This window comes from Strix uralensis, chromosome Z (assembly GCF_047716275.1).
Source record: "Strix uralensis isolate ZFMK-TIS-50842 chromosome Z, bStrUra1, whole genome shotgun sequence".
Classification (NCBI taxonomy): domain Eukaryota; kingdom Metazoa; phylum Chordata; class Aves; order Strigiformes; family Strigidae; genus Strix; species Strix uralensis.
Window position 1 is genome coordinate 81,965,339 of NC_134012.1, and position 13,987 is coordinate 81,979,325.

At 40.5% G+C, this 13,987-nt stretch overlaps 1 protein-coding gene across 8 annotated transcripts in view; it reads left to right on the plus strand.

The window, feature by feature from the left end:
- SLC38A9 (solute carrier family 38 member 9) overlaps window positions 1-13,987 on the plus strand; it is a 47,229-nt gene that overhangs the window by 18,550 nt on the left and 14,692 nt on the right. For all 8 annotated transcript variants that reach the window (XM_074855768.1, XM_074855775.1, XM_074855769.1 and 5 more), the window contains 3 exons: window positions 2,145-2,342; window positions 5,669-5,776; window positions 9,218-9,324. In XM_074855768.1, coding sequence (XP_074711869.1) covers window positions 2,145-2,342; window positions 5,669-5,776; window positions 9,218-9,324 — 413 coding nt within the window. The remainder of the gene's footprint in view (window positions 1-2,144; window positions 2,343-5,668; window positions 5,777-9,217; window positions 9,325-13,987) is intronic.

Genomic DNA, 13,987 nt, shown 5'->3' on the forward strand with positions numbered 1-13,987 from the left:
TATAAAGTTTATGTTATGAGTTTGAACTACCTGGGGTTTTTTTAAAAATGTCATTTTCTATCTGGTATTTGTACTTCCACAAATAACCACACACTTGGAAAGCTTAATAACTGGAAGGAAAATAAAGAAAGTAAGTGGGGGTGGAAATAAGGAATAAAGAGCAGATTACAAGTTTGTGTATACCCAGAGAGATCCTTAAAACCATGAATGTTAGACCTCTTAAACAGTAGTTCCACAATGAGGGATTGCCATAAGGAATTTTAACTTTCACACCCTAAAACTGAGGCGCATCAGATCTGTTTGCTGTTTAAAACCTTGGCTGGGGCATCTTTGCTCCTCACCACCTCTGCAGCAACATTCATATTTTAAAAAATGCTATAAGAACAGCTTTAATGATGCTGAGCACAAAAAGAAACAAGTGTCAGGCTATATGAGCATTGACTTGTGTTTTGTGGAGAGTCTGACATTTGCACAGCTAAGGGAAGAAACTGCGGTCAACTATGAAGATAGGTCTGTGGAAGTTCTTAAGTAGGCAGAATAATGTAGAATGAAGCCAGGAGCTAGACATTGGCAGCCTCTGATCTTCCTGCCTATGTATAGTAACCAAACATGTAGTGTTTTGTTACAAAGCAGAAAGTTTTCTGTATCCTGGGTGCTTATGGGTGTGAGGAAACGTTTCAGTACCAGCCAGACAGCTGTGTGTCACACTAGCTGTCACCATGTTTCTGGAGAGCAGCTGTTTGGAGTCAAAGAAGTTGAGAAATGATTCTGAAAACCAGTTGATTTGCATTTGAGCTGGTGTTGAATCCTGTTTCTCCTGCAGTCCTTACTAGCAAGGCACCAATAGCTACTGCAGTGCTCTTTCTCTTATGCTCTCTCCTGCTTCTGCTGTTCTGTCCCATTTTTATACAGCAGGGGGTATAACTTGGAGACAGAGCAGACAGCAATATTCCACAGCATCCTCCAGCAACTAGAAGATTTAAAGCAGCTGCTTCACTACATTAAGGGCTACCAGATGCTCAGATGACTCTTGGCAGGGCATTCAGGGCTACCAAAGAGATCAGTAAGAACAAAAGCATTTTTCAAGGTCTGTGAAACAATCCTCTCATAAGTAATGGAGAGAAAGCAAATGAGAAAACTGGAAGTAAAGTAACATAATGGTCTCTCAAGAAATTTGATAGAACACTTTTTACACTTTTGCCTTTGTAACAGAGCAGGCGTGCAGCCAATGCAGGAGGGAGGCTATTGGGTATTGTGGAATGCCAAAATTTAAAACAAGACATTATGAGAACAGTAAGACAGGTTCATATTTCAACACATAACTTCATAGGCATGTGTTAGAAAGAAATGATGATATTAACAAAAATCAAATAAACAGATTTGATCAAGGGCTCTTTTTGGTTGGTTGGTTTTGTTCCAGTCACTTGTTCAGGTGCTGCCATTGTTCAGCCACCATTGTAACAGCCGTGTGACATTCCCTTTTGGCAGCCTTATGGGTGCATATCTTAAATTGCTTCCGTTGTGTTGTCTAGCAATGATGTACTTGCACCTGGCACATCATCAAGATGACAGGGTGTTTTGGTTTGGTGCATGAGTTTTAGACCTGCTAGTTGTTATAGTAGCTTTCTTGTCATCCTTAGTTTGTGTGTTCCCAGAACAGCATACAGTAATACAGGTTCATCTGTCCACATGCACTTGCATCTTGCTTCATATGATGTTACTGAAGTGTGGAGGAACAGATTACAATGCTAAACACACAGCCAGATGCAGAGGTGTGTTGCTATGACTTGATTTCAGCAGGTGCATGTAGGCACGGAACACACCTAATTATAGGTATGTGACCTTGAAGGCTGATCTGTGGACAGCTCAGGCTTCAGACAAATTAACATCTTTGAGTGCTTGGTTGTAGGAACTGTAGCACTTGTCAGCTTAGAGTGCAAGGTGTCTAGCAGTGAAATCTTAGCGCTGAACTCCTGATTAAAAAAAAAAAAAGAAGATAGGAACTGAGTTGTCAAACATTGCTTTTGAGTAGTCCTGTTCACCACAGGTAGAACACTCCAGAAATTAGGGGATCTTGGCTGTGAACATTCTGTGCAAGTAAAACCCTTTTCATCTGGGGATATTTTTCTTTTCCTTTCTTCCAGTGATTTGTCCAAGTGCTGCTGGTGGTCACCCACCACAGAACAGGAGTGTGATGTTCTCTTCTGGCAACAATACAGGTTTTGAACTCTTTGAGGAGTGGTGGAACAAATCACAAACAGTACCATTTTACCTGATTGCTGTTCTTCTACCGCTGTTAAATCTGAAGTCTCCATCCTTCTTTGCAAAGTTTAATGTCCTAGGTAGGTAACAAATACTGTTAAATATTGGTTCGTTGTGGCTAAAATGTATAGAAAACAGTGAAAGCTACTCCAGTTAGTGGAATCATAGAATAGTATCAGTTAGGTTGGAAAAGACCTTTAAGACTAAGTCCAACTGTTAACCTGGCACTGCCAAGTCCACCACTAAACCATGTCCCAAAGTGCCACATCTATACCTCTTTTCAATGCCTCCAGGGATGGTGACACAACCACTTCCCTGGGCAGCCTGTTCCAATGCTTGACAACCCTTTTCAGTGAAGAAATTTTTCCTAATACCCAATCCAAACTTCACCTTGTGCAACTTCACAGAATCAGAATCGTCTAGGTTGGAAAAGACCTTGAAGATCATCCAGTCCAACCATCAACCCAACATTAACAGTTCCCAACTACACCATATCCCTCAGTGCTATGTCGACCCTACCTTTAAACACCTCCAGGGATGGGGACTCCACCACCTCCCTGGGCAGCCCATTCCAAAGCCTAACAACCCGTTCTATAAAAAAATGCTTCCTAATATCCAGTCTAAACCTTCCCTGGCGCAACTTGAGGCCATTCCCTCTTGTCCTATCGCTTGTTACTTGGTTAAAGAGACTCATCCCCAGCTCCCTGCAACCTCCTTTCAGGTAGTTGTAGAGGGCGATGATGTCTCCCCTCAGCCTCCTCTTCTCCAGACTAAACAACCCCAGTTCCCTCAGCCGCTCCTCATACAACCTGTGCTCCAGACCCTTCACCAGCTTCGGTGCCCTTCTCTGGACATGCTCAAGTAATTCAATGTCCTTTTTATAGTGAGGGGCCCAAAACTGAACACAGTAATCGAGGTGCGGCCTCACCAGTGCTGAGTACAGGGGTAAGATCACTTCCCTGTCCTTGAGGTCATTTCCTCTTATGTGATCACTTGTTACTTGGGAAGAGAGACCGACACCCACCTTGCTACAACCTCCTTTCAGGTAGTTGTAGAGAGCAATAAGGTCTCCCCTCAGCCTCCTTTTCTCCAGGCTAAACACCCCCAGTTCCCTCAGCCGCTCCTCATAAGACTTGTTCTCTAGACTCTTCATCAGATTTGTTGCCCTTCTTTGGACACAATCCAGCACCTCAATGTCTTTCTTGTAGTGAGGGGCCCAAAACCAAATACAGTATTCAAGGTGCAGCCTCACCAGTGCTGAGTACAGGGGAACGATCACTTCCTTAGTCCTGCTGGCCACAGTGTTTCTGATACAAGCCAGGATGCTTGTATCCTGGCCACCTGGGCACACTGCTGGCTCATATTCAGGCAGCTGTCAACCAACACCCCCAGGTTCTTTTCCCCCAGGTAATTTTCCAGCCACTCTCCCAGTAGTTTGCTGGCAGCTGATATTGTGCCTCGGAGTTGTTCATTGGTTGGTTTGTTAATCATCCACGGGCCTTCTACCATGCTTTGCTTGAGTCTTACAGTTAATAGGGAGTTAATTTTTTTTCCTTTGCTCTCTTGATAATCCTGTATAACAAGTTCCACTATATTTACGTTTTCCCCAACAGTGATGCACATACTACTATGCAGCATTTGATGCATACTACCTTGGTACAAACAGTCAGGCATACCCTTCTTCATATGGTAATCATTTCAACACAGGTGGTTATTTCCAAACATTGTTTCTGACCTGAAGTCATTTGCTACCAATCAGTTGATTAATAATCACAACATCAGTCAAATCAGTGTAACCTGCTGCTGTGCTTTTTCCCAGCTCCCAATACCCTTGCCTATTCTGTACTACAAGGAAAAAGTTGTAACTTCTCCTTGCTTATATGTCTTAACGTAGAAGACCATGGCAGGTGGGGTTGGTAAAGTGGATAAAGCATGTGGATGATGGGTGGGGTTGGTTACAGTTTATAGAGTAGGAAAGGTCTGAGGGCATAGCATTGAAGCCCACGATGAAGAGAAAGGAAAAAGGAGATGGGCATCACAGAACGGATTAAAAAAGAAGATGTATTGTAAAGGAGGTAGAGGACAGGGAATTGAGAGTCTAGTTTGTCCTCTGTTCCAGTGTGACACTTACTTAGAGCTTAGATCTGCTGTTGCTGGAACCACTAAATGAAATACAACACAGGAACTTGGGTAAGCAATAGCACTTCTATGTAAAAAGTAAGGTTTCTGAGTAGACTAGATATAACAGCGATAATACTTTATCAAGGGAGATCTAGCTATAACTGTATCTGGTTTTAAAATAAGTACATTATCATGGGCAAGTGTTTTTTTATTTGAGAACTTGAATGTTAAAATATGAGATCTCTCATAACTTCAGTAAATCATTATGTAATTCAGAAGCTGTTCAAAGTTGCCTTAGTTTTTGTAAACCTTGAAGTTTGTAGGACAAGAAACAATGGAAGGCAATTTTTGAGATGCTGAAACTGATCTTAATAGAGCACTTTTACTTATCTTTACACCTACAGAAACCTAAATCTTTAGGAAACTACAGAATATTTTAGCTGTTAAGCTGATCCTCAAGTACAGAACCTTTTATCTTCTTAATTTCTTGACTATTCTCTGTGTAATCAAATTATAATTTCTTCAATTTATTTTTTAACATCAGAGATCCTGCTAGAATGAAATGGTGTCCTATCTGAACCTGTATTCTAAACTGTAAAAATGCTGCTTCTCAGGAGCCAAGACCATATGTTTTCCATTATACCCATCTATGGTCTTATCTGTACTCCTTTAGCTGTGCAGAGTACTGCTGGATGCCTCTGAACCAATGAGATGGAATGCAAATCTGGTGTTATGATCAAGGTTATCCAAGGTTATGATCAAGACAAGGTTTAAATCAGTAGTGATCAAATGTCATTATCAGCTTCTAGCTCCCAGTGTAAAGTTCACAACTGCAGTAAACATTCATATCTCATTGGGACATTTCGTTCAAAAAGTCAGTGACTGAATGGACGTTGTAATAGCTGCAGAACTGTGGCTGACTTTGTCTCACGTTAGATTAAAATCCTGCAGCTGAAGCTGGAACCTATCTGTTACTGCCTAGAGACTTATCTACCTGCCCAGCACTCTGGATTAGAGGGTACTTCTTCCACGGTCACTAGTGCAGTGTCTGGAGAACACTAAACATGCTGAAAGCTTGCATTGGGTGCAAGTGCATTATTCTTTCTCTCTGGCCTATGAAAGAAATAAAGGAAAAGACAATTTAGACCTAGTCTGTATTTTTAAGAATGAGTACAAACCCTAAGTGTTTGGGCTACTGGGGACTAGTTGGATGGAGCAAGAATAAAACACAGCACGAATACTTGCTACTGCCTCTTGGTGTTTATTTGGCTCTTGTCTTTTCTAGGTACTGTTTCAGTTGTCTACTTAGTTTTTCTGGTTACTGTAAAGGCTGCTCGTCTGGGAATCCACTTAGAATACAACTGGTTTACAGAGAATGATTTTTTTGTACCAGGTAAGGTAGTTAAAATGCAGTAATGAGGCATATATATGATGGATTTAAGATTTCCTAAAGCAGTTAATGAATGACTTTCTTACTTACCTTCTAACACTCTGTGACATAAGTAAAGCGAGGAAATGCTGTCTGACGTAGAGGCTCAGGAAGGATCCCTTGTGACAAAGTGACAAGGAATCCCTTTCCCAGTGATGTTCCTTAGTTGGAAGACAGTATCAACACTGTGGAGGAGTGCCCATCAGAGGTATCTCCAGCATATATCATGCCATAGTCCTGTTTCACCTATGTTACAGTAAGTTCTAGCTGCACCGTTTTCAGACCTATTTCAGAGGCAGCTACAGCTGACAAACTGTAGACAGACTGACTGGTAAAGGTGCTGTAAGTTCTCCATACACTGTCTTGCTTAAATGAAATAGCTCATTCACCATAATTTACAAGTACTATTTTCCTGTACTTCCCTATCTGTCTCAGGTTTTAGTCCATCTCTTTTAAACACCTGTTAGCAATCCACTATGTTTCTTTCCTTTCTTTAATGTTTTGGTGACCGTTTGTTCTTTCCAAATTACTGTTACGAATTACTGTGTAAGATGTCACAAATAGTGGTGTTGCATGAACAGATAGTCTAAAGAGATGAGTTTCTTGTTTTAGGAGGCTTTGAATGAGAGACTTAACCTAGGGGTTAGGGCTTAGCTGTTTTTCCCCCATCCTTCACAACAGGCAAAATTGTATGACCAGTTAGCTCCAGGGAGCTGTGTCCTGTACTAGTGAATTGTATCACTGCTTGTGTTCTTAGAAATGAGTATTTTGTCCTTATTTAAAAGTTACTTATTTACTTAAGGCAAAATTCAGAGATGCATGTTCTTCAGGTTTCTTTTGTGGGTTTGTGCATTTTTAGTTTCCAGTCACAGTAAGCACTGAACTAACTGTTTTACACATGGGTGCCAAACTATTGTTAGGCCCAGTAATGTAGAATTGGAGAAGAAAACAAGGATAACTTAAAACGTTAGGATGGGATTGGAATTACTGTAGCAAGATAGAGATCCAAAAAATGAACATTGTTGTTCTGTGTTTCTAGTAGAATCTGATCTAATATGTGGAATCATGGTAACGCGCTGTGGCAACAAGAGTAACAACTACTGAGTAAACTACAGATAGTAGTTAGTTGAGTAAAGTTACTGATATGAAATTCAACTGATTGGAGTGTGTTCACATCACAGTTGCAGTGGTCTTATTCTTTCTTGTCTTGTACCACTCCATTTGGATTGTTTCAACTCTCTAGTTGAACTGAAATTGATCTGGAACAATAATAAGCAGAATAAACAGTTTAGCCAGTGTATTTCATGTACATTTGGCAAAGAAGTCTGCTCAAAACACAGTATTCCCAGCCCCTAGCTATTATCAAATCTGTTCATTCTTCCATAACTGCTGAAGGTCATTCCTTCCTCATCTCAGCCAGGCATTCAGAGCCCCATTTCAAGATCGGAATGACAAGAAACAAGTGAAAAGCTATATAAAACAGTTTCTTCAGCTTGGTCATGTCACCAAGAAAAGAAAAATACTGTCCTTTCTGGCTGAGTCTTCAAAGCCAGGCAAGTTTTGCTGAGTATGACTGTGTGCAAGACCAAAGCAGATGCTTTGAGGATGAACTGGATTATCATCCTAATTCCCTAAGAATCCTCCTGACTACTGCAGCATAAGTACAGATTAATAGATGGATGTAGTTAGTTCTGAAACAGTGCTGTCTATGCAATCTGTTTTCCTCCATCACTGCATTTACTTTTAGGTAGAATTTTTTGACTAACAAACTACTTTTGTCTCCAGTGTGAAAATTTGGATTTCAAAACATTGGATTAACATCTGTGTTAATGACCTAATTTATTTTGTATGGCATTATTCTTAATGCTATCTGTAAGTAGAAATGATACTCAAGCATGTGCTGCTCAGTCAGTAGGTAGACCACACTGTTTGGTCTTGATCCATTGCAAGCATGGAAACATGGTTTTAACCTGAACTGCCCCGGCAGACAGTCTTTAAATGCTTGCATGGCCTCACATCTACCGACTTTTCTTGGGACTGCAGGAGAAAATTTGCCTAAACTGTGGTTCAGTAACAAACCCATGTAAACTGGAATCCAACCTAAGTCTAAGAAATCAGGTTTTAAGCATCTTAAAGTTCAAGTCCAAGATCTGTTAAGTGGTCCTAGTGTAAAATGAGTTATAGCACAACATGTGTGCCACAGGTCACTAAGAAGTAGAGCACCCAGTAGTTTGATTATTTTGGCAGTGCAACTAGTGCTGCTAGGAGATAAGACAAAGCATGTAGCTAATGCATATAAATCCAGCTACTATTGATTATTGTAGTGATGGAGGAAACACAGTGCTGAAAGAGATTCTGAATCTGTCAGTTTGATTTTTATTATTGACATTAAAGTACTGCATGGAAAACCAGCCCAGAAGTCGCTGGGAGTCTCAATTCTCAGTAGCGCATCATCTAGTTAGGTACTGAAGATACAGTGAATCCAGACCTAGGGAAGGCAGATTCCTGAATGAGTCCTTCATTAATTGCCTAGGGTGTGTTTACCTTACTGACTTCATAGCACTTTAGAGAAATCTGGTTTAAATATGTTTGCATGGAGCGCTCTGTGGTTTGATATGTACGGGTTTGTGAGACTGAGTGTTTTGCCATATTGCTGGATGCTTTCCAGAAGCTGAGCCAGTTCAGGGATCTGTAATTGCTGTTAACACTCTAAAGAGTACATATATCCTTATATAATGCCAACAAAGGTGGTGCTTAAATAATGTTACACAGTGGTGAACTCCTAGACCAGTTGCAGCACTCAATCTTGTGTTCCAGAAACTCAATCTTGTGAACTTAATCCTTCAAGTATAAAAGAAGCAGGGCAATGCTATTCCCAGGGAGACAAAAAAATATGGTAAGACAAGAAGTTGCTCTGCATTTCTTTATGCCCTGGTTTGTAAGCAGAACCTCTTCAACATCTACAAATGTCGTTTTTCCTCTGGTAGCTTAAGTGACTTCTTAAGAACAAAAGATGCCTACAGAGCAAATGATTCCTTCCCTCATCTCCCTGCTCAGGACCCAGTAGATATATAGCCTCACTGCAATCAATTCCTGCCTCAGAAATGTTTTCCAATTAAACTGTTGAGTATCTGAAAAGCTTGTATGTGTAAATCCTAGATTAACCAATTATCTTTGGTGGTTGGTGTCTCTTGAGAAACTTTGCTGGAGAGTGTGTTATAACCACTGTCTTCATGCTTTTTGTACTTCGTGATTAAATATCTGTGTTGGCCATGGTCAAAAATAGATTTCAATGTGGAGGTTCATGTTTCTGCCAGTAGACTCCACAGCACTGTATATCCTCTGCATTTTGGCATTGCTTATTTCAAAGTAGTGAGTTGTTAACACTTTTTTTTCCTCCCTTAGAGTTTAGAATTCTGTTCCCTCAGCTCACAGGGGTTCTGACACTTGCCTTCTTCATCCACAATTGTGTCATCACACTTCTTCAAAATAACAGGAATCAAGAAAACAATGTAAGTAATTTCACAAGACTTGCTGATTTGTATCTAGATTGCCAGGTGACACTAATTTTTTCCTGTCTGCTTCTTTTGAAATATATCCAGGGACTATAATAGCTTCAGAAAATGTAACTCTTGTGATCTGATAAGAAACCAGTTATACATACTTTTCACTGGATACTAACCAATAATAGATGCAGTACAAATTTATTCAGATGAAAGCCTTGAGAAGCATCCCAGACTTATCTGTGGTCAGGCTGGTATTAAATGGTCAAATTACACAGAAGAGGCAGAAGGCTTGACAATGTTGTAAAACTCTGGAAAAACCGACCAATTTTAGAGTGAAAAATGCAGGAGAATATTGGGTACAGGACTGATTTTATCAGAATCCTGAAAAGTAATGTTAGGGTCTAGATAATAATCTTTGCTCAGAGTTGCTTCAGTAGTTTTGTGTCATAATCCAAGTCAAAGTTCATAGGGAAACGTGACCCTGTTTAGGAAATCCTCAAAGTTAAAGCCTGAATTGGGAACCTTTGTGATACGTAACCTTTGGACTGGTTTCCCTTGAAGAAGTTATGTACTACTCATCAAAATGGAACTGCGTTGTTTCTTAATATCTTCCCATTATAAAATACAAAATGGAGTAAACGTGGTACAAAATTAGAGTCCTAGAGTATATTTTTACTGTAATTATTTTGATTATTTGATTTTTTTTCCTTCCTACTTTCCATGATTCTTGTCCAGCCTCATTAAAATCTTAGCTGTAAAGGTAACTACAATAACATACAAAGATTTTAAATATTAGCTGTATGAAAAACTGGTACAGAATCACAGAATGGTTGAGGTCGGAAGGGACCCTTGGCTATCATTTTGTCCAACTTCCCTGCTCCAGCAATGTCACCTAGAGCTGGTTGCTTACACAATACATCAGATGAAATATATCTGATTTGATTATTCAGAGGTGAAGTGCAGATTATGTGCCAATGATGACCTTTTGCTTTAGTAATCTGCATAGTTACTTTTTTGTCCCTGTGAACCAAGGCCACCTAGTGAGTGACCCCCTCTGCAAAGGAGTCATGAATTCTCCAGGAAAGCTGCTTGGGGTTTATGAGCATTTATGAAAATAGTTTAACTACTGAAGAGAGGGTTAGTGGAGCTCTGGAGAAAGAAAACTAAGTAAGTTTCTTCTCAGTTTTCTTAAGAAAATCTTACAATGTGGAAAAGGGCAAGATTTCTCTTTTTCTTTAGCTGTGGCTTTCAAGTTCTAAAGGCATGGTCACTGCAGCAGTCAGCTCTGTATGCAGAGGAGGCCTAATGCCTCCATGCCACCTTCAAGACTTTTTCTGTGGCTTTTCCCCCTCCATTTGCATTGGAGCAAGCAATCGGCTGCAAAGTGCAGCACCTGGAATCTTCTCCAGCTTGTTTTTCCTGTGTTAAGGAGGAAAAAACTGCTGCCTGCATTTGAATCAGCTTTTCTGAATGCCCTCCCTGGAGCTTAAGCTGAATTTCCAAGTCAGCCCTAGTAGGGATCCCAAGCCCTCGACAAGACTCGACATTCCAGAAGAGTGTTCAAATTGCACGGAAAGACCACCTTTAAGTATGGCAGGAAAGGTTTGTAAGGGGAAACCAAATCTGTGCATAGTTCTTGGAGTTTTATTTGGCTAGGTATTTCCTTCCGTGTTTGTAGCTGTCCAGGAGCCTTTCACCCAGGACTCAAAGTGCTTTGCAAATGTTAATGAAGCACTGATGCTCTTCAAGAGCTGTTTCACTAAGCTGCTGGACTAAGTGGGTGGTTTGCATATGTATAGGGGTCTCAACTTCTGTCATAAGTCATGGTGTTGAGGGTATTTTTTCCTGTGTATTTACATCAACAAGGTGCTTTGTTCTACCAGCATCTAATGGGAAGTCGAATAGAGACTCCACTGTTTTATGCATCAATCTGTTAACATGTCACTTTGTCAGAGTTCTATGAAAAGGCATAGAACTTGGCAGCTGGAAAAGTACTGGCTTAGTTTTGAGCAAAACTGCCTGAAACGAGTGGTCATAAGAACAACTCTTTGGGGAGGTGAAAAAAAGTAAGAGAAACAATAACATTCCTTTTATGGAGTCAAAAATGCAAAACAATAGCAGCTTCCATTCTGGTAACAGGCGTATATCACTGTCCAAAGCTAAAACACACATAGGGGGAAGATTCCTCTGGCTGCTATTCCAGTACAGTGGTGTGGGTGCGAGCAGAGCAGTGCACTGGAGTGAGTCGAAATGTCAGCAGCACAGCGTGGAGAAGCCCTGTGAGCAGTGTTCTTAGTCTGTAGTTCAAAGTTCAGCTCCCTGTTCCCATCTCCCACTGCTTCACCCTTGTATTTATCAGTGTACGTTTTTGTGCACTGCACCATCAGCTGCTTTCGAAACTGATTGCATAGAAAAAGTAACCCAGCCACAAAAAGGTGATTTGTTTGGTTTTTTGTTTGTTTGGATTTTTTTCTGATTCACGTCTATGATTTGGTTCCCTGAGCAGCTGTGCAGATGCTGTACAAGCCCAGGGTGTGATGTACAGGCTTGAATATGCTAGTGCTGTCTCCTAGCAATTGTTTGTGGACCTACCTGGGGGAAAGGCTGTGAGTGGGGAGATGTATTTTGTCCAGGTGGTAACTGCAGAAGGCGTGGAGATGTGGATGGTTCTTATTTTCTGCAGTACTGAAACACTGTTTATTCCCTGTAAACAGTGAGCTTCCATTGATACTGCCCTACCACTGCTTTCTCCTTCCAGACAAAACTATGCACAGCATTATTCATCTTGGGAAACTACTTTTTTTGTCATCCTGTTAAATGTTACCACTTGCCCTTGAAGTCTGTTTTTATGATATGGGTCAGAGTCTTGTTGAGATATTACAGAGGCAGTATCTCTCTTTTGAGAAGTGACCAGTCTGAAATGAGATGATCAAAAGCTACTTCTAATGTCATAATAGTTACTAAGAACTGATATAGCTTCTCCATCCAAGAAGCAACTCTGCAAACCAGCTTTCACTGTGATACTGAGGAAAAAATGAACTATTTTCTCCATGGCATGCAACAGGGGAAAACAAGGCCTGCAAGTTGCCAGGTTTTTTCAGCGTAACATAAGAAATATCCTTAGAGCCACAGAGCCTTCACTGTGCTGTGTCCAGTCCTGTGCCGCAGGTCCAGCCCACGCCTGGGTACTAGTCTGAGTGAGATACGACATCTCGTACTTTTCAGAGTTTTCTTTGTTAGCTCCACACGATCTATCAGACTCATCCTTTTGTTAGGAGGCTGATTTCTGCCTTCCTTCTGCTGCTGCTGCCAGCCTCAGTGATACAGTTTTCTGTTCTTCCAGAAGCACTTTTAACACTTTGTTCTGTGCATCTGATGAAGAAGCTCCTGGTCAGCAGTAACTGCAGCTAATATATGTTCTCCAAGTTCCACCTCAAAATCTGCCTGTTAGTTTAGGTGTACATGACAAGGGCTTGGCAGGTGGCAAGCTGAGATCCTTATGGACTGTGACCTGCATGTTATCTCTGATATTTCCCTTTCACTCTGGTCCCCCAAATACTTCCTCCTTTCAACCAGTTTTTCTACATTTGAATCTGTTTATAACTCTAGGTGCAAGGACTGCTGTATTCTTTATGCTTAGCTTCCACCATAGTGATGTCCATTCTGAATATAAACATCTTAATATAAAATTTAAAATAGACAAATGCGATTATTCTGTTCTGTTACTTAAAATTAATCCTTTTATCTCTCTCCACGTGTCCTTTGGTTTTATCTGGAATTATGCTGTCTAAACAGTATTTATAGTCAAGGTCTTCAGGGAGTGAACCCAGGTCTCCTGAAGAGTAATGAACAGTAATCAAAAGATGTTCCTGTTACATACACAAACTCTTGTACAAAGATAACCTCTTATACACAGAAGCAGATGTTTGCGAGGGAGTTGATGGATGTTTGAGAAAAAAACAAATTCAGGGTCTAGAGTTGTCTACTTCTTTTCTTGTTGTTTATGGAAATCAAAATATGGGTATTCTTTGTATGGCGGCAGCACCTGAAAACAAGGGTCTGTTGTCACATGCTGTAAAAATACATTATCAAAATTATCTCAAGAATTGATTTCAGTACAGATTAAAGCATATACCCTTAAGAACTCTGGAACATGAACTGGTTAGTATAATCACAGGTAATAGCACACCAGCTATCGACTCTTAATCAAGTGTAGTCCAAGGGAAGCAGTAAGAATCTAGTTTCAAATTGCTTGCCCTCACAACTGGAAGTACTTGTCACAGCAAAAATAGTTTTACAGTCGATTCTAGAGCTTATATGTTGGCTGAGTACAAATAGCAACTGTGAGTTACTATGCTGTCCTTACACATGAGGAATACACCAAAAATACCAAATTTAAAGCAAATGAAAACAGGTTTTGTCAGGTGATGTGCTTTAAGAAGGTCTTGGGTGCATTTTGGAAGATTATACAAGTCTTATTTTCAAGAGATGAGTCTGTGTTTCTGCAAAACCACCTTACCCTGATTAGTCTCTGGCTCCTGCACTTAATGAAGTTACTCATAAATACCTGTAAGAAATCTAGATGCTCAATTTAGAATGGGCACTGGTGCTTTTGAAGATGTAGCTGTTACATAAAAACCTGTACAGCTTCTCACGTCACTCCGAAGAA